Source organism: Desmodus rotundus, chromosome 12 (assembly GCF_022682495.2).
Source record: "Desmodus rotundus isolate HL8 chromosome 12, HLdesRot8A.1, whole genome shotgun sequence".
NCBI classification, from domain to species: Eukaryota; Metazoa; Chordata; class Mammalia; order Chiroptera; family Phyllostomidae; genus Desmodus; species Desmodus rotundus.
The window spans coordinates 59,935,155-59,960,052 of NC_071398.1; the positions used below are offsets into that span (position 1 = coordinate 59,935,155).

Here is a 24,898-nt window from a genome sequence, read left to right on the forward strand (position 1 = left end):
ATTTTAAATTATTAAGGAACTTTACCAAAATGATTATTTTGTAGACTTTATAATAGATAAAATAAAGAGAAAGTGTTTCAACAATTATTTGATACTTTTTCCTTTTAGGAAGAGCTTGGTTTCTCTTTACAACCCAGGTGTTACCTTACAATTAAGTGATCACAGTGATGACAACAATTTCACGTTTCACCTCTAAACTAATCCAAAATATCCTTTCACTTTTTCATAAGCCACACAGGCGATGATGACTGCAGGAAGCACTTTTATGATATTTGGGGTGATACCCCTGAAAAATCCGCTTTTTCCTTCTTTGTTATATATATCTTGAATGAGGTGAATCATAGAAGTTGTTCCTTTACCCTCCAGTGCTGTAAATTTAAAAAATCAGCATAATTCAATATTTTATCTTTTTTTTAAGATTTTACTTATTTATTTTTAGAGAAGGGGAGGAAGGGAGAAAGAGAGGGAGAGAAACATCAACGTGTGGTTGTCTCTCGAATGCCCTCTACTGGGGACCTGGCCCACAACCCAGGCATGTGCCCTGACTGGGAACTGAACGAGCAACCCTTTGGTTCATAGGCCAGCACTCAAACCACCGAGCTACACCAGCCAAGCCAATATTTTACCTTTATATATTAAGACAGTCCAGTGACTACTGAGAATTTACAGGGCTGAAACTCCTTCAGAGCACTCCTCTTCCTGACTATAGAACTGCCCTCTGTGGGCCAGTAACGTAGTCACTGGACACATCTGGCTATTTAAATCCAAATTAATTAAAACTAAGTAAAACTAAAAACTCAGTTTCTGAGTGGCACGGGCAACACTTCAGGTGCCCGACAGCCACATGGGCCCTGTGGCTACCGCACTGAACAGCACCGATAGAAATCCCCCCATCGTTGCAGAAAGGTCAATGGAACAGCACTTAAAAGTCCTTCGTAAGAGCCTCAAAGGAGCACTGGGAATTGGGTGTGACATTATCTTGAAAGAGGGATGGATAAGGGATGGGGTGGACAGAGAGATTCCCCACCTGGACTGCAATATGAATTAAACCCGAAAATCTTCCCAAAAAGAAGGGGGGAAGAGAATGTAAATGAGTATCGTTTACCACATGACCCCTTAAAGAGTTACTCAGGAAGATAATCACAGGATTATGTGAGGGGTGTTTTTTCTTCTTGAAAAGAAAAGAGGGTATTTTCTTAAAATCTAAACTCCTAACATTTCACTTGAGAGGAAGGAAGCAGACGCTCTCCCTCCCTTCACATCTCCTTGCCAAGAGGACAGGCAAACGAAGCAACGCATTCAAGTCCACACGTGTCTGAGTTCCCGATGCACAATGTGACAAGCAAACTGCCTGTTCATTCTGAGTCACTGCTGAATCGATGTGAGGAAAGCATACCTTTCCTATTGCTCTGCTTGGCAATGTCCTAATGGTAAAAGGACCATCAGTAACAGAAGGAAGGGGGAGAGTTCCAAACAGAACTTTGTAGAACTCCTCAAAAGACTCTCCAGTAAAACAATAAATTCAAGATCATGCTTCAAAAATCAGGAAGTGAGCTTTTAATTTAGTAATTCTACAGTATTTCTCATTTTGAAATCATTTAATTTCTACTTTAACTTTTAACTTAGTTTTTATTGAGTCATTAAATTAATAATGATTTTATTAACTTTTTAAACTTTGTGCTTCCTTTAAAAACAACACTCACCTTGAGCCTGCATGCGTGTTCTAATGAGGTTCAGAGGGAAGCTGGCTATCTGACCACTGGTGTGAGACAATGTGCTACATCCCAGCAGAATCATTATCCCGGGGTCTACAGAGTTGACTGCGTAGTGCTCCAGCCAGTAATTCTTCAAAAGCTGGAAGAGAAGAAAGCAGTAAACATCCTTTAACTACTACGCACGTCTGAGTGGAATGGATTCCTCACTCACACAACTTCAGTAAACATTACTGAGTAGCGTCTTCATTTAAGAATTACCGTATTTTTCAGACCATAAGACGCCTAGGTTTTAGAGGAGGAAAATAGGAAAAAAAAAATTTGAAGCAAAAAATGTGGCAAAATATTTAATAACATAAAATTTCACCAATGTAAATGTAAGGTACATTCGGACTATAAGACACACCCCCATTTTCCTCCCAAATTTGGCGGCGGGGGGTTCAGGGGACCTTATAGTCTTAAAAATACAGTATACTGAGCATTTTCACTGATGTGACCTCATTTCGTCCCCACAGAAACCTGACCAGTCCATAGTGTTGTCTCCACTTACTCATTTTACAGGTGAGGAAACTCGTTCAGAGAGACTGAGTTGTCAGGTGGCAGAGCTGATAAGTGGGAGTCAAGCTTTGGTTGCTTGATTTTAATAACTGTTCTGCCCAAAATCTTTACAAAGGATCGTTCCTACTTCTTGTACGGAGAAGCGTGTCCCTGCTGCACCATCAGGCACAGTGTGTGCAGACGTTTTCAAATAAACGTGTGTGGGCTCTGTTTATTTCGGGTCTTGTCTGTTTTGTTTTGCTTGATGGTTTGGTTTGCAATGACCTTCCAAGACCCAGGCAAAATTCTGGACGGCCTCAGAGGGATTTACAGAACATTGCAGAGAATGTAAACACTGCAGAGACACTGCAGAGAGGACTGCTGATCTACTCTAGGTTAACAAAACCACATTGTCTCAACTCTTCAGAAAGATTTATCTTCCCAAATTTGCTTTTCCTTGAATGAAAGTAGCTAGAAGGAATTTGCACAATAGTAGGTTTAAAATATCACAAATTGCTTTTAGAACTGTTCAGTTATTACACACTGGGCCAATTTACTACAGAATGTATAATTTGATGCTTTTGAAAAACCAAATTTCAAAAATGTCTTTACTCAGTGTGCATGTAGCACAGCCACACAACATAAAGAGAGAAATGTGTAACATCACTCTGGCATGAAAGCAAAAGATATTGAAGTGTAGAAATAAAAGAACGAAGGCAGGCTAACATTAAACAGGAGCAATGAAATTATTTTAGTAAGATCACAGAAGCAAGAAAATAAAAAGGAAAAGAAATACATTATAATATTTGATACTTTAAACTTCTACCAAAAAAAAGTCAGCATATCTCTTAAGCGCTAAATGAAATTGGCTCTCTTTCCTCATGCTGGTACCATCTGCCAAAAACACCACTGAGCCTGTGCCCAGAGAGCTGACCCTCCTGTATTGAGAACGAATGGAAGTTATACTAGTATGTCACATACTGTCACCTGGTTCTGATGACCAAATGGCATGTTGTTAAGGTGGTCTACCTGAAAGGGATGCATGGTCGTAAAAAGAAAATGATTGGCCGAGAGGGGAACAACCTGGAGTCCTGCCGGTTCAGCACTACAGTGTCAGGGTAGCTGCCCCGTCTCCATCCTGCCTCTCCCCCCACCCCCCCAACTACTCCCCTCCTCAATCCTCATTTTCACAACGGTGCAATAACATCTGTTTTCCCCATCTTAACTGTCCATCAGACTCTCCTAAGGAGTTACCAAGCCTGAATCCCAGGACTCACCCCAGAATAAGTAAATCAGAATATCTTGAGATGTAGCCCAATAATCTCATTTTTTATGGACCCACGTACAGGTAATTCTATTAAGATCTAGAGTTGAGAACTACTATTTTATCAGTATTTCGGTCTATAATTATTATTACCCAAAACTCACACACACATACACACACACAAACACCAAACAAAAAACACTATTATTAGAATACCAGACGACTAACATATAAATGAAAAGCCAAATAAAACCAATTAATTCACTTCTCGGTCAGAAGCTATTTCATGAAAAGTCATTTATAATCAGTTTTTTAGAATAAAAACTACTATGGTAGCAAATTCTCAAACCTAACACACACTGTCACACTATGAGAACAAACTCACCTCGTAAACAGTGAGATCTATGCCTGCATAAGGTATAATGCCCAGCACATTAGCGACGTAACCTCTGAAAAAGGTTCTAACACCTTCTTGTTTCAGAAGCTTCTTGCCACAATCAATAATTCCTGAATACTCTCCAGTTTTGCCTATAGCCAGTCTGGTCTTTATAACCTAAATGTGAGAGGATATAATAAAATCACACTGATCAGCTTATAATCTGGCAAATCCTATTACATCGCAGTGTTTAACAATTATCATAGAAACCAAAAAAGAAAGCAGTCTTAAACATAATTTTGATTTCTTACGACTCAATAATGAACTTATAGAGGATAGAGCTTTCTTTAAAAAAATTAAACAGGAGACTGTAACTCATCACTGTGGCTCTGACTGATACATCCACCCAAACGCTTCTAGTGGGCTGTAAGGCAGCATATTCTGAAACAAATTCATCTGAGACAATACTACTGCTTCAAAATAAAGCAACGGCAGCCACAACCCAAGGTTACAACAAGTGCATGGCCATGGTAAGTGAAGAACCAATAGGAAAACCAACCCTCTCTGTGCATAAATGCACACTCTGGGAACCACCGTCACAGCGCGGCCCGAAAACTGTGATTTAACACGACTCGGGCCCATCCGTTGCTCCCGAAGGAGTGGCATAACGTGACGGGCTATGTGGGCTGCGGCGACTGCAGTGAGCTGCCTCCGGTCAGTATTCCTAAGCTCTGTGTAAATCTGCTGCTAGAACCCCACTCCTTGCCCTCCTAACGCCGTTAATTTAAGTTAAGGGGCCCTTCACAGTAGATTGGAGAAATAACTCCAAAGCAGCCAAGGTGTTTTTTTAAGTGTCAGCTTCATCTTGATGGGGCACACCTTGAGTCCTGACGGAGCCGCCTCTGGGCAGTCAGGTGGCATTCCTCTGGTTTGCAATCTGCTCTGCCGGCCCCACACTTCGGAGAAGCCCATTCTGAAAGCTCGGTCCTCTCCTGCACAGCGCCCTCTCTCCCTGGCCACCACCTCTGAAGGTCCAAACTCAGCCACGCTCACACGTTCTGTTCATGTCTTTCATGAAATCCCTGACTGGAGATAACTTCTCGCCCTACATTTCCATCAATACTTCATATTGATCTCCTTTCTAGAATTTACACGATTACTTCCTATTCTGGACCATCATCACTGGTGTGCACGTTTTAGTCCCATCTGGACTACAAGAGGCCCCGTGACCAAATGCCTGTCTGACTCGTCCCTGGATCTGGGAAAGCACCTGTCACTTAGCGGGTGTGCAATATGAATGAGTAAGTAAATTAAACAGCAGACAACGAAACTGGTGTCTTCTTCACACACCTACAATATACCTTTATTCAAAACAACAACAAAAAATCAACTAAGGCCAACTGATACTTGATATGAATTTAAATCCTATAGCCATAAAAATTTTTTTTTGTGCAAATTCTTGATGTGGGATTCATTGTTTAAAAGTTGTAATTTGAATTAAAGGCATTACTTTAGTTAAGATTGTATAAAAATACATACCTCCATGGGGTAAATACAGGTCTGAGCAGTTGCACCAGCCAATGAACCAGATATAAACCTCTCAACAACTCCTATTTTAGCGCCGTCAAAGCTGAGCCACTTCTTATACTGCATGAATAAAAGTGTTGGGATGTACAATGTTACTGAAATGGAATATACATTGGTTCTAAGTTTAGAACACTAATTAGTACTATAAAACTATTTTAAAAAGTATTCCAGACACCTGATATTAGTATCTGGTAGAATACTTGATTTTAATTTTCATGCGATTGTCTAAGATGAGACGCTAACCCCTTTCCCTCGTTTCTGCAGAGTAAGTTGGCAACATTAAACCACATAAGCACACCGAGTGCAGTTCTCTTTCATAACAGCCACACAGATGACACAAAAGGGCAGGGTGGCATCTTTCACCTTTTTTCAGTCCCACACCTTCCACAAGAAAGGCACTTAATATTTTTCGGCTACTTGGATAATCAGGAATAGTAACATAATATAAAAGGAACAGCAGTTCCGAGGAACAGCAGTTTACCCTGGTCAGCTCAAGACACGGGGAGGTTATTGCAAAAGCACGTGTGGAAATAAGGAAAACAGAAATATCAGTGTAAAGGTCAGGCTTCACAGAAACTAAAGGCAGTCCAGTTTCAAGACACTGAAACTGGAAACTCACTTAGAACCCAAGACGGCCTTAGCAAGCAGATTATCTTGCCCCTCCTCCACACACGCTTTCCTGTTTGCCCCTCCCAGTGGTCACTGAGCAGTACAACTCAGCCCCTCTCTAAGAACTAGCTCTCTCGTCCCCACACCAGTGGCTCCTCATCAGAAAGTGTGACGGGCTCGGTTAGTGTGGCAGACACTGCTGTCTGCTCCCCATGCCCGTGACCATCTTCTTTTTAGTAACAGAGCCGGCTATCCACTGCCTTTCCCTATTCTCCCTTGCAGCTAGGTTGGGTGGCTAAGTGACTCGTTTTCGCTAATGAGATGTGAGGGGAAGTTGGGTACGCAAATTCTGAGACATCTCCTTAATGACGCTTGGACTCCTCTTTCCTCCACCTGGCAGGTGAGTGTGACCTTTGAAGTCAGATTTTGAAGACACTGTTAGCCCTGGCCCCTGCCTCTGTCGTATTTTAGCTTCTGTATTTTGGTATCCCTTTGTTACAACAGCTTGGAATGAACCCTAACAAGGACAGAAATTAGCTACCAGATGTGGGGTGCTGTCGTAACTAAAACCTAAAACACGTGGCTTTTCTGTTAGCAGGACACAGACCCGGCAGTGTAAGGAGGCGGTGATCCGTCTGACGCTCGGTGGAAATGCTTGATGACATTGCCCCCTGGGATCACTGGGAAGGTAGACCATGTGCTTTCTGAGACTGATTTTCTGGGAAAACGGACCATTGATTGCAGAATGCTGTCGTGTTGCCTACTCCTTGCTGCAAGATCTGAGAGGTGAGTAAGGCATCTCTCCGCCTTTCTGCTGCAGGGCCTTCTCCAAAGCCAGTCCGCAGCAGAGGTGGGAGGGAATAGGGCTTGACCATGGAGAAACGTGGGCTTCCACGTTGGAAAAGCCACCTACTTCTGTACCCCACAGAAGGAAAGAAGGCTGTCCTAAAGAGCATGCCTATCTGCAAAATTCAGATTAAGGCTGTTGTCATCTGATTTCAACCTATTGCTTCAGTTGACATCAATGTAGCCTCCTATGAAAATGAGACAGAAGGGTAATGACTGAGCACAGGAGCTAGAAAACAAAACATCAGAAGAGAGATTTTTGGATATGCAGTTACTTCACGTGATACTGACTGGAAGCAAAAAAGACAAGAAGTATAAAAGTTTTTGGAAAAAAAGGTATCACTGGAAGATCCTAAGCACAGCCTGCACAACCCTGCATAACTGATCTCCAAAGCAGGCCGTGACCGCCACAGGCAGGGAGCTGGCCACAGCAGGCACCTCTGGAGCCCCTCATCGTGCCTGCACAGCTCCAGGCACTCACACTGGCAGAACGCAGCTGATGCTCTCACCTCTCTGCTGCTTGGCCCTGGGGCCTTCTCCAGAGCTGCCAGAGCCAGACCAGTGCAGCAGACGAAAACCTAAGGTGTGCAAAGCGCTCTTGGACTCTTACGTGATGTTAACAATTTACACTATGTGAAAATATACACAAAGCTCATCTCAAAGTAAACTATTTAAGAAAAACTAAAATCCTAAATCAGGTTAAAAAATTTTAAATAAAACAAATTGCTCAAAAGAAAACCTATATTGGAGGGCCTGTTGCACTGTGACACTAAAATTTAAAGAACTACTAATTCTCATCGGTTATGATAATATACTGTAATTCACGGAATATCCCTTATCAAAAGCAATATGAGAACGAAAAATAATCCAATGAGAAACAAAGTCACTTATATTTAAATTGACATCTATCGCTGTGAACACTCCAGTTTTCTCTCTCGTGACAGTCTAAACCTTTTCAATGATGAATTTAAAATCTGATCTTTGTTATAAATTCCACAGACAATAGCATTTTACCTGTTCATAGGCCCCAATCTTGATAGCTGTCTCAGGTGCAATCTTAAAAACATTTGCACCGTTTCCTCGCCAAAGAGAAAGAATTCCTCCTTCTTTTACCATCTGCTCAAACCCGCCAATGAATCTCATTTTTCTTGACCCTGAACTATGAACCTAGGAAAAAAGAGAAGAAAGATATTCCTGGACTAACTGATACGGCTGTGCCTCCTCACCTGGGGCCCCAGAGAGCCAGCAAAATCTGCAGACATCCCAGTCACTCTGAAACGACAATGCCCATCAGTGTGCTGTCAGAAAGCCCCGGAACAAAGCAGGTGTGAACCCAGGACCCAAGTCCCCCAGACTCAGCTCCTTGTGGCCCCACGTGTCCCCCAACACAAACATCAGCTATCGCTTTGAAGAAGCGGCACCGTAATATGACTAATGAAGAGGCTTGGAGTGAAGAGGCTGCAGGATTTGGCCAGGAAAATGGAAGAAAACAAAGAAATATACCGGGAACAGATCGCCAAGAGATGGAAGCTGCCCCCTTTGACAACTCGCACCTCTAAATCTGAGTCAGTCAAAAGTAAGATTTTCCAAGATCTTAGACAGAAGATCAGACACCAATAAAAAAAATCTATTCATAACCCATTACCAAATATCACAATGTTAGAAAAAAATCAAAAGACAATAAAACACCAAAGTATATAAATTTAATTACAAATTTAAATTCACTAGATGGTATATTACTCACTTTTGTATCATTGCATAAAAATTACTCACCAAATATAAAATTTAATTATTTAACAGATTAAACCATGCACTATTTTATAACTGCTGTTAATAATCTATTACTCAAAGGTAATGAGACAAAGGAATACTACCTCTAATGAGATATTAGTCAATAATACATTCTAAGTAACTTATTTTCCAAGTTTTAGAAATATTCTTAATACTTAAATAGTAGAGTAGAACCATTCTATTACGTAGGTGTCAGAGACTAGAAGTAACTAATAAATTAGATTAATGGTGTTCTATCCTTCTTTAATAGATTTAGTTACATTTCTAAAAAACTTCTAATAGAGTGGTTCTATTATTTCAAATAGCATAGAAGCATCTTTAAGAAAATTAAGAAATCTTTTAATATTGAAAATATTGTAAGATAATTTACTTTTTCAGAAAAATGTACAACTTTTATGACTAATATGAAATGTGCCAAAACATTTCTTTGGAAAATTATCACGGATTTTTCCAGCTACTTGAAGGCATGCGGGCCCGTGAACGCGTGAGCCAGCCACCTGCATCATGAGTTTCAAGCGGTCGAAAGGCGCCGTGCACGTCCGGGAAGCCGCACCAGCTATTCCTCCTGCCACCAACCGCCGCCACCAGTCTCCAGAGCGCTTTTCCTGCTCAGTGAAGTCATCTGGAATAGCTATGCTCTCCCCTATGTCAATGATCTGATAAAACATAAAAACAGAAGTAGGCAATAGAGAAAAGTGTAAACACCTGATAAATTAAGAGGGTAATTTTTTACAAAGACCAAAACCACAAGGTTTTTTTTCATATCTCATCTCCTGTTAATGGAGATTGACTACGTTCTTTGCACTTGTGCTAGACCACATGTTTAGTAATGCATTCAGATATAGGTTTAATGTAAAATCAATTCCCACTAATGAAAGAAATTGAAGAAGACACAAATAAATAGAAACATATGCTGTGCCCATGGATTGGAAGAATTAATATTGTTAAAATGTCCCTACTACCCAAAGCCATCTACAGAGTCAATGCAATCCCCATCAAAATTCCAATGACATTTTTCATGGAAATAGAAATCCTAAAGTGCACATGGAACCACAGGACCCTGAATAACCAAAGAAATCCTCAGACAGAAGAACAAAACTGGAGGCATCACGCTGCTGCTTTCAAACTATACTGAAAAGCTATGGTAATCAAAACAGTATGGTAATGGCATTAAAAATAAACACATAAATTAATGGAACAGAATCGAGAGCCCAGAAATAATTCTTCACATATGCAATCAACTAATATTTGACAACAGGGCCAAGAATACTCAATGGGAAAGGACAGTCTTGTCAACACACTGTGCTGGGAAAACTGGATCATCACGAGCACAGAATGAGAGCAGACCCCCATCTCACACCACTTACAAGAATTAACTTGAAATGGATTAAAGACTCTTAAACTTCATTATCTTAATGGATAAGATCATAAAATGAATAAGATCTTAAACTGTGAAACTCCTAGAATAAAATACAGCAATAAAACTCCTTCACATTCGTCTTGGCAATGATTTTTTTGGATTTGACACCAAAAGCATAATTAACAAAAGCAAAAATTAGTAAGTGGGACCACATCAAACTAAAAGCTTCTACAGAGCAAAAGAAATAATCAGCAATATAAAAGGGCAGCCTATGACATGGGAGAAAGTATCTACAAATCACATAGCTGGTACAGGGTTAATATCCAAAATATATAAAAACCTCACACCACTCAATACAACAACAACAACCAAAACAATCCAAGGAAAAAATGGCCAAAAGAACTAAAGAAACATTTTTCCAAAGAAGACATACAATGTCTGACATATATATGAAAAGATGCTCCATGTCAGGGAAATGCAAATCAAAGCCACAATGAGCTATTACCTCACACCTGTTAGAATGGCTACTACCAAAAAAAAAAAAAAAAAAAACCCACAAGAAATAACAAGTTGTAACAAGTTGTGTCAAGGATGTAGGGAAAAGAACATGTGAGATACACACACACAGAGAGAGATGTATACATGTGTACATGTGTACATACCCTGTGTGTGTGCACACACATACACTTGTACATACACATACACATATACAATGGTTTATCATTTAGCCACAAGAAAGGGAATTCCTGCCATTTCCTTTTTTCTGGATGGACCTTAAGAGCATTATGCTAAGTGGAGTAAGTCAAGATATAGAAAGACAAATAGTGTATTCCTCTTATGTGGGACCTAAAGAGGCTGAATTCATAGAAACAGGGAGTGGAATGGCAGTTGCCAGGGGCTGGGGAGAGGAGGAAATGGAGGGTTGTCAGTCAAAGGGGACAAATGTCCAGTCATGAGATGACTCACTTCTGGGAATCTCGTGTTCAGCATGGCAACTAGAGTTAACAGTACAGCATTTGTTATATACTTGGAAGTGGCCAGGAGAGTAAATCTTCAACGTTCTTACCATAAAATAGAAATAGTAATTATGTGAAGTGATGGAGGTGTTAACTAACCCTACCATGGCAATCATTTCACAATACATAAGTGTATCAAATACCACGTGTACAGCTTCACTTACACAGTGTTGTGTATCAATTACACCTCAATAAATCTGAAAAACAAAGCTATAAACAGACAATGCATAGAAAAACACATGTGAACATATAAGGTTTCTGTGAAGAAATGTATAAAATGCACTAGGAATCAATGAAATGTACATGAACCCAACAAGATACCACTTCATGCCCAACAGAATGGCAAATATCAGAAAACTGGGTAGTACCAATTAACTACAGTAATATGCAGAGGAACCGGAAGCTTCCTGCATTGCTGAGTGAGCTGGCATAGCAAGCCATTCTAGGAAATAACACAGCTAGATGGTATTTCAGTAAATTAAGACTGGATGTTCTAGTAAAATTTACAAATGCCTGCTCCTTTTGACTCAGAAATCTGGGTGACATTTTTAAGACACACAAGAAAAGAAAGCACTCTTTGTGGGTGGGGAGTTGGAGAAAACCTAGATTTCAATTACTATTGTAATGGATAAAGGAAGATGTGTTAAATACATACTATGTAGAAGTTAGAAACCATAAACTAGATCAACGTGTAACAGATCTTAAAATCATAACATACTGTGAACAATGTTAAGAAATCAGATGTGGCCTTTAGCACGATACTATCTGTGTAAATTAAAAGCACACCCATGAAACAACACTGTATGATTCCTAAGAATATGTACATATTCAAGAACACAGGTGAAACATTACAGTAAGTGCCTGTCATAATAAGTAACAGTTACTGAACACATATACTACCTGTTCAGCCCTTTTCTGAATACACTAATTTAATTCTCAGAACTCTTACCATTATTTTTTTTAAGATTTTATTTACTTATTTTTAGACAGAGGGGAAGGGAGGGAGAAAGAGAGGAGGGAAACATCAATGTGTGGTTGCCTCTCGCACACACCCCCAACTGGGGACCTGACCTGCAACCCAGGCATGTGCCCTGACTGGAAATCAAACCAGCGACCCTTTGGTTCACAGGCTGGCACTCAATCCACTGAGCAACACCAGTCAGGGCAGAACTCTTCCCATTATTATTCCCCAGGACATAATTGAGGACAGGCACAGAGGGGTCCCGTGACTAGTGGGTGGCAGACACGAGCTTCAAACCTGGACAGTCTGACTCCAGGCTGTGCACTCGACCCTCCCCTGCACTGTCTATGAAGAGGAGCTGAGCAGTCACAAGGAGGCACAGACAGGTGAATATCATAAACAAATGACTGACTTAACCCGCTGCCAAAAAAAAAAGTCTCAAATCCCAAAATCTCACTCGTTCCTCACAACTCTGAGGCAAGTGGTTATATAAAAAGAGCAGGGAGGTGACATATTTGATCCATTCTGATTCTAAAATTTTGAGTCTTAATCTGACTTTACATTTCCTATGACAGAAGCCCAGATTGAGTACATCTTATCTGTGAATAAAGAAAAGTACATTATTTTTCTACTTTTCTAGGACAGTGAACTGTATCAGAATAATTTATTCTCAACACAAAGTAGGCCCCTTTCAGCAAACAGATATCTATTTTACGTTCTAGGTTTTAGCAAACACAGACATCGTGGTAGCTGTGTTTGTATATACAACACTAAACTCCTTGCTAAATTAGTAAAACACTATAAGGAGAGACTACTTTAGCCACTGAGGCTGGAAGTATTATAAGGATTATGTGATTGTAGTAACAGCTATAACATTTAAATCAAATAAAAGTGGAGTAAAATCCAAAGTAATCGTACAGTGGAACGCTTCCAGAAACCAGCAATTTCATTGATACTTGTTGCGGGATGAAGTAAAAAGTAGTACTTCCATTCGTCCCAGTCTATGGTCATTGTTCCATCACTATCAATGCTGAAATCAAAAAAGACAACACAGAGTGCTTACGACATTTATAGTGAAGTTGGCACCATTATAAAAATGAATTAAATGCCTCTTACATATTTATTATAGAAGCCACTCCTTTGGACTTCATGAGTATTGCTGAACTTTCATAGTTTAATAGACTTTATTTTTTAGAAGACTTGAGACTATAATACAGAGTTCACCCAGTGTTCCCTAATGGTAACATCTTACATTATTATGGTACATTTGCTACAATTAATGAACCAATATTGATACATTATTATTAACTGAAGTTCATACTTTATTCAGAGTTCCTTAGTTTTTGGTAATGTCCCTTCTCTGTCTAAGGATTTTCATGTAGTTGTCATATCACCTTAGGCTCCTCTCGGCTGTGACAGTTTCTCATACTCTCCTTGTCTTTGGTAACTTTGAAAGTTTTGAGAGGTATTATTCTGTAGAATGCCCCTCTGATGGAATTTACTTTGCATTGCTTTTTATTTATTTTTTAAAAGATTTTACTTATTTTTTAGAGAGGGGAAGGAAGGGAGAAAGAGAGGGAGAGAAACATTAATGTGTGGTTGCCTCTTGCTCACCCCCTACTGGTGACCTGGCCCACAACCCAGGCATGTGCCCTGACTGGGAATCCAACTGCAACCCTTTGATCTGCAGGCCGGCACTCAGTCCACTGAGCCACACCAGCCAGGGCTGCATTGCTTTTTAATTGCTCACTTGTATTTCTCTCACACATGCCCGTGATCTTCTAAAGAGAAAAGCATTTAAAGTCACCTTGATATCTCAGGCACTGAGCATTCAGTAAGTGTTTGTTCAATGAATGAATAAATAAATATTAGCTGAAGATGAACCTCATGCCTTTGATTCTTCTGATAGTAGTTTTCCTCTGACCTTCTTCCCCTTACTTACAGCTCTTCAATCAACTTTAAAATAATCTTTTATTGTTCGGGGCTGGGTGAGAAGGGTGAAAGGATGAAGGGATGAAGGAGTGAAGGGACGGAGAAGGAAGGAAGGGAGGGAGGGAGGAAGACAGGCTCATGGACACAGAGAAGAGTGTGATGATTGACAGAAGGAAGGGGGTGGGGGCGGCAGAAGAAAGTAAAGGGGGATAAGTTTTGATGGAAGGAAACATGACTTGGGGTGGTGAACACATAATACAATATACAGATGATGTTTTGTAGAATTGTATACCTGAAACCTATATAATTTTATTAATCAATAAATTCAATTTAAAAAAATAAAATAACCTTTTATTTATGAATTTAAAGACTCACTTTTTACCATGTGAAATTGAAGACTGACTTAACTTTTAAGCATATCAAATTAAAAAATACATTAGACATTGTTTCTTTACAGTCTGAGTAAAAGGTGAAATTAAGTGAAATGTTGCCTCAATTGCATTTTTCTCAATGACAATTCTACAAAACAAATTCCACTCTGCCAACAAAAAGATCAGTACACTGTCCAGTGCCAGCCAACATGAAATAATGGACGTAGAATTCGTCCTCTCACTGTAAGTAATTGTGAAACCTTATACCGTATACCATACGTATATACGGCCAAAGAGCAAGCTATGCGTGACTGGTCAGTCTGATGAAAGTGGTTACTAAGAGCACTTACTAGAGGGCTGTGAGCTTAATGGAAATCCTGTAGCTGAGCAACACTGGAATCAGGGAAGGAAGGGAAAGAGGGAGGGAGGGGGGTGCTACATTTATAGAAATTAGTTTCTGGCATGGAATATTAAACAAAAGTGAAAACTATTAAAAATAAGGCTGACCTTTGTAGAATGTTTTTTGCCTGAGCTTCAGAAACATGTACACCCAGTGATTCCAAAGCAGCAATTAGTTCTGAAATGTCTATTACTCCTTTAAAAAAGTGAAAAATGTCAAGTTAAAGTATCCAAGAACAAGGCAAAATATACTTAGAACACAACAGTCCGAAAAAGTCCATGCGTTTTATAGGTCTATAATCCCGTATTCACAACCCAAAGACTAAAAATCTCTAAAACTAAAAGATGTTTTGCCAGCTATACTTTAATTTAAAAGGGCTTTACATTCCAAAATGAAAAAAAAAAATAAAAACAAAATATAAAATGTTTTGTAAATTTGGCACCAAAATTTATTTGGTGGCAAAACATGCCTTTAACTGACATGAAGTTAATTTTAGTCGATTATTTCTCTAATTTAGTCTTATCATTCACTCATTTCACTGAAGAAATATTCAGGTATAGCTGACCTTTGAACAACACACGACTGAACTACATGGGTTCACTTACACACAGACTTTTTTCAATAAACACAACAGGGGATTTGCGTCCCTGGGTTTTGTGTCCCCGGGTCCAACCAACCTCTAACTGAAAATACTATTTTCACATTCCCAACCGCGGTTTCATAAGCATGAATCACAAATACTGTTTTCAATCCACAGTTGGTTGAATCCGCAGATGTGAAGGGCCAACTATAGTTAACTTCTTGAAGACTCAAAAGTTATACTCAGAGTTTTGACTGCATGGGGGTCAGTGACCTCCAAACCCCTGACCTTTGAGGTCAACTGTATGTATTTACACAGTGGAGCCCCAGACCCCACTTGGAGCATTAAATAGTATGTCATACAGGCACTGTATTGCTTTTCTAAAAATCCAAATTCTAAGTATCTAAACATATCTGGCCCCAAGGGCCCCCCCCACCCAAGAAAAGACTAGATCTGTACCACATCGTGATTATTGTATCTATTTGGAACTGAAGATCTGAAAACAAGTTCACTCAACATTTTATTAGGAAAACTTAAAACAGAAACAACATACTTAAAACACACCACCACTCTCTTTTTAACACAACCACATCCTATGTTAAATAACGCAAATCAAACAGTACATTTCATACAAGCTTACTATGCATTTCTATCCCACATTGCTGGGTGTTGTAAAGGAAAATGTAAGTATTCCATATCCTCCTCAAAGTCTAATACACATATCTAACCATGTCATTCCCCAAGTCCAAAATATCTTGGATTCCTCTCTTCTGTCAAATAGTTGAGGATACTCAGTCTTTTAAAATATGAGGACAACTTTTTTCATGTTAAAAACAATCAACTTGGGTTCCACCTAGTTGAAAAATGTGATGTTGAAAAGCTACTATAAATTCAGTACATCTTTAACTTGTATTTGATCACGAGTATGCAATCTTGGGTCAACTTGTTGCTTCTTCTCCGGGTCTTGCCTTGGGTCACTCACGTGAATTCAGTTATAAGGAGGTTCCTCTGCCTCTGGAAGTCCAAGATGGCTTTACTCACACGTCTGTCACCTTGGATGGGACTGTAGAACAGTGGGGGCTAAATGAGCATCTCTCTGCATGTGGCCTTTCCAGATGGGTAGCTAGTCCTCTTTTCTGGTGGCTCAGAGTGTTCAAGAGGGAGCATTCCAAGAGGACAAGTCCCAATGTGCACGCACTTAACAAGCCTTGTCAATGACCTAATGGCCAAAGCAAGTCCAAGGGCCAAGCCCAGGTCAGTGTGGTTTGGGGCTACACAAGGGCATAAATCCTGGGAGCTGTGACTCATGGGACAGCCAAAAGAAAGCAAAATTACTTAACCTTCACCAGCCTCGGTGTTCTCATCTGTAAAACACAGTTACTCTGAGACAATAGTAAGATACAGAAGATAAAGTAGCTAGACCAGACATGGCAGGCAGGAAGAGGCCAGTAAGTGTTAGTTCTTTTCCCACCATTTCCTCGATATCCAAAAAACTCCATCCAGAAAGAGAACCTTAATGGTGAAACAATGTTTAATAATTACTTCCTTCACATATTTCTAAGAGCATTCATGGATGTTTTGGCTGAACAGGGGCAGGGGCTCAGGCACTTCTGATGAGAGAAGCAGGCAGATCAGTCCACATCGGGGCTTGATGCTTCCAGCTGGCAAGTCTGATACTGCACCGGCCCACGGGCATCCTCTCAGCTGCACTGAGTCTGAGGCCCGGAAAGCCTCCTGGGGAGCAGCGGGGGTGGTAAAAAGGGGGTTCTGCCTGCTCTAATGTTTAACATGTCAACGCAAGAGTCCCAAGAGGACCGACGATGTGGAGAAAGACTAGAGGGGAAAGAAAGGTCTGAGGCAGTGAGCCAGAGCCAGTCATAAGTGTGGGGGGACATGTTCGCTCCAGGGTCAAGGAGGCACACCCGTCTCTGTATGTATCCTATCCTAACCACACTAGAAGCCCTTGCACACTCAGGGGGAAAGTAGCCGCATGTTCACATGAACTGAGAAGGCTGTACTTTGCGGCCCAAAACATTCTGGTATCAGACTGCTTCTGGTTAAGCAAGCATCCTGAGAGAGGAGTGCATTAGTTCCCTAGGGCTGCTGCAACAAAGACCACCATCTAGGTAGCTTCGAAATACGGGAACGCATGGTCTCACAGTTCTAGAGGCCAGGAAGCTGAAACCAAGGTGCCAGCAGTGCCCAGCTTCCTCTGAAGACACTGGGGAAGGATTTGGTCTGTGTCTCTCTCCTAGCTGCTAGAAGCCTCAGTTGTTTCTTGGCTCACAGGTGCATTGTTCCAATCCTGACTCCATCGTCAGTTGGCCATTTCACATCATCTTCTTCTGTGCACGTCTGTCTCTGTGACTAAATTTCCCCCAAATGTCCAAATAAGGTCACACCTAAGGCAGGGGAGCAGGACTTCAACATATCTTTGCTTGGGGAGACACAACTCAACCCATAATAGAGGAGGTATTTTCTGTCCCTCCCACAGAACCTTCCTGGCTGAGGTAAACAGGCTGAGCCCCACACAGAGGCAGTCACAGAGGCAGCCGCAATGACGACGCCCAGAGCAGGCAGCTCCGGCCGAGCAGGGCCGCGGCAGGGTCACTGGAGCCTGAGCTCTCTGGTCCAGGTGGGCAGCAGCCCTGGTGGCTACAGCTGAGCTTCATACATCGCAGTTTAGGCACTCAAAACCAGTGAAGCCAATGGGACCTGGGACACCAGCTCCACCAGAGCGATACCATTGCAGGACTCTGAGGGGCTGAGCTATGAGGTCCCAGGCTGGCCAGTCAAGGCAGAAATTAAAAGATCTATATTGCTAATCACTATGTTACTTTGGGGTTTCCATCTTGCCTCGGAAAGGGCATTCTCTCTTACAAGCTCTAGCATGCAGTTTTACCAGGGACGACAGTAGCAAAATATCTTTACTAACGGCGTTCTAATTTCACCTATTTATGTGACATGGTGGATTTCCAGCTTACAAACGATGATCAGGACCCATCGACAAGACAGTGAAATTCTAAGAGCACAAGAGCGGAACTATCAGTCCTCAATCAGCAGCAAGTGATGACCAAGTCTAATTCATAGACATCAGCAAGCAGTTCTTCCCATGCTTCTGGGGGTTACTTTGGTTCACGGGACCAGAAAGGCCTAAACTTCCTTCTGGAAAGTGAATGGAAGCTTGAAGCACTGTGGCTTGGGTATTAAGGGAAAGGAAATGTAACCACCTGGGTGTTCAAAGGCCACTAAAGCCTCTGACTTTCAGGTTATATTTTGTTTTACCCACAAATACATCAGTGAGAGCCTTAAATCCCTTTCCTAGTACACTTGGAAATTTTTTAATGAAGAAAAATTAGATTTCACAAAGCTCAAAAATTAACGTGTTTCTTAAATAGGGTATAACTGGGTTCTGATTAACAGGGGCAGGTTAGCCCGATACGGATACAGAGGTGGCAGTATACGTCCAACATTTAGTCTCTTGGATTTAAGGCTTTGTACCAAAGGACAACAGAGTGCACCTTTCCTCTGCACCTCAGTGTGGATACTGGTCACAGCACGATGTGTAAGAGTAAAAAATTGGAAACATCCTAAGTATCGAACAATACAGGACTGATTAGATAAGTCTACTCACAAGTGGAATACTTTATAGTCATTAAAAACTATGTTTGTGAAGAATATTACATGAAGTGGAAATGCTTACATTATAACATCAAAATAAAAAAAAACAGGACACCAAACTATACATACAGTGTGACTGCAATTTCATTGAAAGTGAAAGAAACCAAGAAAAAAAAAATAGACAAAGAGTCTAGAAGGAAACATAAAAACATATTAAAATGCTAAACCTGATCTCTAGACTGCAGGGTTACAAGTAACTTCCACTTTCTTTCTTTCAGGAGCTTTTCAGTGTTATCTAACTTTCCTGTAACTGAAATATTTTCAAAGTCAGTAAGAAAACAATAAATGTCATTTTTAAAACTACCAGGATACTTTCAGCTCACATAATGCAAAAGAGTGGAGAGACCTACTCACTAAGCCAAGAAACTATAAATTCAGAGGGCAAAAATTATTTTATTAAAAAGATGGTAACCACACAGAAATTATAATACTAATGTAGTTTATATATTATCCTTAGAAATTAAAAAATACTGCTAAACAAGCGATACAACTGAATCTTTGATGGTAGGAGTTAAAGACTAGTAACCCTACCCTTTAGTACTGACAGCTATTATTCATGTTAAGCTAATTGTGAATAAGGCACACACACATACACACCATCATTATTTTTGTCCAGACTATTAAACGCCAGCCTCATTTTTTTCTCATGGTCTTTAAGGTATCGCATAAACTCTTCGAAGTCCAATCCTGAATCATCATTGGTGTCGCCAGCTTTAAAAATGTCCTGCAAGAAAGAAGAAACGATGGCAGAGACGCATTGCAAGCCAAGCCCCGTTGAACATGGGTGCACTTCACTCGTGCGGATATCCATCAGCAGCCTCTGGCCTAGTTCTCCCATCACAGCTCAGAGGCTAAGTACATTAAGCAATCTTCTTTTTTTTTTAATTTGTGCAAAACTAGAGTCAATAGCCACCATGTCATTCCAAATAATTATAAAGCTGAGAAGTATTCACCTGAGGTTATCAATGAATGCCAAGTACCTTGAAAGAATAAAGACACTAAGACACATAGTTCTTGCCATCAGAGACCTCACACTCTGTTAGTTAAATGAGATAAAGGATGTGAAATTCTAGTATGACCCACAGTTTCACTGTTTCAGACCAAGCCTTATGAATTAAGAGTGCACATTCAAGTCACACTGGTGTGTTAGGCTTTTGTATTTAAAAAATTAATAATCATAATTTTAAATGCAAATCGTCTGTATTTCCAGTAGACTCCTATGTCAAGGGCATAGGCCATGTCTTGTTCATCTTTGTACCATCAATGCCTCAAGTATGGCATCAAGTGTGGCACACAAAGGCCTTTAATCAATATTTGTTGAATTGAGAAATGCTGAGAGGTGGGCCCTGGACTAGGCGCTCAGGATAGAAAGACAAGATACAGTTGTGCCCTGAAGGAAGTTACAGACGAGAAGAGACCACTCACACAGCCAAAGAGAGAACACTAGGTGACGCAGCGGGAACATAGTCAAGGCACAGTGGAGTTGTGGGAGATTCGGAAGAGCCTTCCCAGAGGAAGAGTGCTTGAGCTGAGACTGCAGAAAAAGTAGGCATTAAGTGGGCAGACAAATGGGAAAAGACATTCCAAGAGTATGTGACAGTATTTGCAAGCAGGCAGAACGTACGTAAACTATATACAGCAAACCCAATAATGAAAGTCATAATAACAATAGCTAATATTCGTTGAGCACGTACTTCTAAGCATTTATATATATACACATATATATATAAATGTGTGTATACACATACATACATATGTACGTATGTGTATATATATATGTGTGTGTGTGTGTATATATATGCATTTAGTCTTCCTAACAAGCCTAAACAGGTCCAATTCGCAAAGGACAAGATACAAGGGAGAAAAGGAGGAGAAAAGGGAGGCGGGGAGATCGTGAGAGAAGTTATAGGCCACAAAAAGAACTTCAGATCAATTCCCGAGTATTTCCCAATGAGTGGAATATGGTTCTTACATGGAAATAGAATTAAAGAGCAGTAAATCACAGTGTCAGAAAATTATTCCTGTTTCAATTATCTTTCAATCCTTCTGATTACATCATGGAGAACAAGTCAGTTTTGTGTTAATATGCCTTTCTACTTGCCAATTTTTTTAAAAATCAGAGGCTAAGGCTCAGGTTCACCTTTCTCAGACAATATAGTATTTAGTCAGAAATCAGTAACACTATTGTTTTTGTTTAGTTTATGCTTTCTTTTAATATCAGCATGTTAACATGCCGATTTTTTTTCTTTAGATTCTATTTATTTATTTTTAGACAGAGGGGATAGGATGGAAGAAGACAGGGAGAGAAACATCAATGTGTGGTTGCCCCTCACACGTCCCCAACTGGGGACCTGGCCCACAACCCAGGCATGTGCCCTGACTAGGGATCGAACCAGTGACCCTTTGGTTTGCAGGCTGGCACTCAATCCACTGAGCCACACCAGCCAGGGCTAGTTTATGTTTGTTTTTAATGTACTAGTTTTCCACCTATAGTAGTGTTAAATGCCTTTACTTTTAAAAAAAAAAAAACTTATTGACATACAAATCAATGTATTTACTCAAAATAATAAGTAAATAATAGTAGTCAGTTCTTGATTATGGCAAACCTCACGAAGCTAGGAAATACTGCTGTAAAATAATGGTGCTCTACTGACAAATTTGGAGCAGAGGAGTGCCACGATGAGTGTTAGAGAGGTTATTCCAGTGGTGGACTTTGACGGGGGAAAGAGAGAAAATAGAAAAAAATAAAAAGACCAGTAAGGAGACTACTGCAAAAACCCAGTGGAGAAATGAACCTCTGAACTGGGGGAAGGTGGCAGGAATGGCCACGAGATACACCAAAGGTCTGTAGAAAGTGGGAGGTGACTTGATCGCTGGCATAACACGGAGGACAAGGGAAAGAGAGGCGCCTCGAACTGTGAAGAGGCTATTTGGGTTGCCAGGTGTATGGCAGGGTCTTACTCTGAGAGCAGTCACATTTGCAAGGAAGAGTATGATGAGTTTGATGACACCATGTTAACTGGACTAAATGAATACAAAGTAGCAATATGTTGTCAGCCTTGTTAAAATACACACACTCCAGAGGGAGAGAAATAAGTACTTCCAGGTCCAGTGGTAGGAAAACTGTTGCAGGGAATTTATAGCAAACTCCCCCCAAAAAAATCTGCAGCAGAAAATTTTAACAGTTCCTAGCATTCTACAGGGCCATGGTAGAGAGTGCTTAACTACAGGACACCAAATGACCATACGGCCAGACTGCCTATCCTGAGTTGGGTTCTGTCAGCTGTAAGTTTTGGGCAGCCCAGCAGCAACCCGTGATGGACAGCACAGCTCAGGTCAAACACAGGCAGAATCAGAGAGCACAAGCACATACTCCAGGCCTGTGTTTGCCTTACTCACCTGCAGAGCCTCGGTAGTCAGGACCAGCCAGTGGTTAACGCAGGCATACCTTACACTGCACTGGACTGAAGATCCTGTCCTACAACAAAGGGGCCATATAACGACCGTAGGACCCACCAGCCCCATCACACACAGCACTACCCAGGGGCTGCTGGCCTGCTGGGATGGAACAAATACGTAGTTTTCTTCCAAGGGACAGCTTGGAGACGATCACTTTCCAGAAGGGGCTACCACTCCTGAAGACACAGTATACACCCTATACCAGTGTTCATGCTAATGTTCCTATATTCATGTTAATGTTCCTATAATGTTCCTATATCCCTTTCATTCCTCTGATTCCTACCTCCCTCGCAGGTTTCTTCTCTGACGTCCCTTCTCAGGTTAACAGAAGCCTGAGACACTTGACAGGCTGAGGGGCAGTGTCCTGGAATTCTGGGCTAAGAGGAAAAAGTAGAACCAGAGACTGTTCTAAGAGACAGGGCCAGAGGCAAACTAAAAATAAAGCCATGTAGATGGTTTGATTAAGTCATGGGTCTGTAGGGAGTAAGCAGAGTGGGAAGATATGGCTACGAGAAACAGAGATAAAAATGAATTCGGAGAAGTAGGTTTTGGAGCACAGAATGAATATATATATGTATATATATGTATATGTGTGTGTGTGTGTGTGTATCCGCTATATATATTCACTTACTTCCTCAGGAGCACAGAACTCTTTCGGAATTTCCTGAGTCATGCCAACGTTTGGACTTCACACACACACACGCACACCTCTCTCTGGTACAGAGCTGAAACAAGCAGGTATCTGAAGACTGTTCAGCATTGAGAGAGGGGAAATAGAACAATTTTCTCCTGATATCCTGAAACTGCCATCTAAACAGTTCGTAAATAATCAAGTCAAAGAGCCGTCTAGAGAAGGAAGACATCGCTCACTCAGGCGGGGCACTGAACAGTCAGCGGGCGTGTAAACCCTCAGCACAAGGTCTGACTCGCCCTGCACCCCGTGGGTGTCCGAAAGAGACGGCAGCCGTGCGGACCGTCTGTGCCCGTCTCCAGGTGCGAAGGTCCCGATTAAAAGAGGTCTTTTACTCCGGTGTGCACAAAGGCTAACGCAGCTCCTGAAATTTGGGCCGGGGTCCATAAATGTTTAATGAGTCCCCAGAAACCCACCCAGCATCTCCCAAAAAGCCCAGGAGAAGGCTTTGGTAACTCTAAGGCTGTGGTAACTCTAAGGCTGGGATCGTGTTTCGAGGAGCTGCGTTACTGGGCGTGAGGAGCTCGGGGAAGTGAATTCCACCCCTTCCTACACAGGCCTTTGAAAGCAGCTCCACAAAGGGCAAGTCTGGCTTCCCCCATCTCCCCAATGTCTGTCCGGACTCCCGGGGCCACCTCCTCTCGGCCAGTCACCTTCTCCGACTGCAGGCCAAACGTGGAGCTCCAGTTCCTCAGCCCTTCCCGCAGCTCGATGATGTCCACCACCCCGTCCCCGTTGCGGTCAAGGTCTTGGAAGAGGATCTGGTAGTTGAAGTAGTCCTCGTCTTCCTGGCAGGCCGCCGTGGGCAGCACGAAGCCCCGCAACCAGCGCAGCATGGCCCCTCCGGGGCTGGAGGGCGGCGGCGGAGTCCTCAAGGCCGCCACTCCTCCGGGCCACAGAGAGGACATTCCTCCGTGCCGCCATGCCACCCGCCGCCTCCTCGACGGCGACGCCAGGAGGCCGGTCCGAGCCCTCGGCGCGGCCATGGCAACGGCTTGACCCAGCTGCCGCGGTTCCAGGGCACCCCCTGGGCGCGAAGGTACCAGCGTCCGTGCGCTCTGGTGCACTCGCACACGACCCTCGGGCGCACAGCCTCAGGGGAACCCAGCAAGCACCACGCGAGAGTTGGCCCACCGGAAGCTGGAATGCAAGGCGCCAAACACGGCGGACTTCCGGCCTATGGTGGACCCGGAAGCAGAGGAATGTGTGGGGAAGGGAAGCCCACTCCCCAGGCGACATCCACCCAGTGCTCACGTGTCTAGAGTCATCAAATGGAAATTTATTAAATGTTATTTCTTTGAGTGAATGGAATCAGTCTCCTCACAAGAAAAATAGTCTTACAAAACCTGGTGTCCCCTCCTCCTTTCCAAAGGTCTGTGTGCCTACGCACACTCCGTCTGCTGCCGGGCCTGATCGTCTCCTAGAGAAGCTTGAAGTACAACAGGGGCTTTTAATTGTTTGTTTGTTTTACCGCAATGGGTCAGCTGGTTAAACATACGGCTGAGGACGTGAGAATCGTCAGAGAACACAACAGTGGGTATTGATGTCATCTGTTAAGTTTCATAACGCTCCGCTATAGCAAATGGTATAAGGTTACAATGTAGTGTAGACGTTGCCATGGCGTTAGATGCAACTGGAGCGATGCGTAGCAATCCGCAGCCATGGCACGGCCTCTGCGAGAGCTCGGGGCAGCCACCCACAGCCCCGTGAGGTTCCCGAGAACTA

At 41.9% G+C, this 24,898-nt stretch overlaps 1 protein-coding gene across 1 annotated transcript; it reads right to left on the minus strand.

Moving 5' to 3' along the window:
* Positions 1-192: 192 nt before the first annotated feature.
* Positions 193-24,035, minus strand: LOC112313954 (mitochondrial adenyl nucleotide antiporter SLC25A24-like). Its single transcript, XM_053915633.1, has 10 exons — positions 23,827-24,035; positions 19,621-19,747; positions 14,870-14,957; positions 12,978-13,089; positions 9,220-9,378; positions 7,946-8,098; positions 5,429-5,536; positions 3,899-4,066; positions 1,704-1,854; positions 193-368 (listed from the first exon to the last, which is right to left on the minus strand). Exons 1-10 carry the CDS (start codon positions 24,007-24,009, stop codon positions 193-195), a joined length of 1,425 nt encoding a protein of 474 aa, XP_053771608.1. The 5' UTR covers positions 24,010-24,035.
* Between the last annotated feature and the right edge of the window lie 863 nt (positions 24,036-24,898).

Excerpts from the sequence above, each read along its gene's own strand:
- LOC112313954 (XM_053915633.1), bottom strand. The coding sequence starts at position 24,009 with ATGCTGCGCTGGTTGCGGGGCTTCGTGCTGCCCACGGCGGCCTGCCAG. Across the intron at positions 5,537-7,945 it reads AGATTGGGGCCTATGAACAG|TATAAGAAGTGGCTCAGCTT; the intron begins GTAAAATGCTAT and ends TTATTCATGCAG. Across the intron at positions 4,067-5,428 it reads CCTGTATTTACCCCATGGAG|GTTATAAAGACCAGACTGGC; the intron begins GTATGTATTTTT and ends TCTCACATTTAG.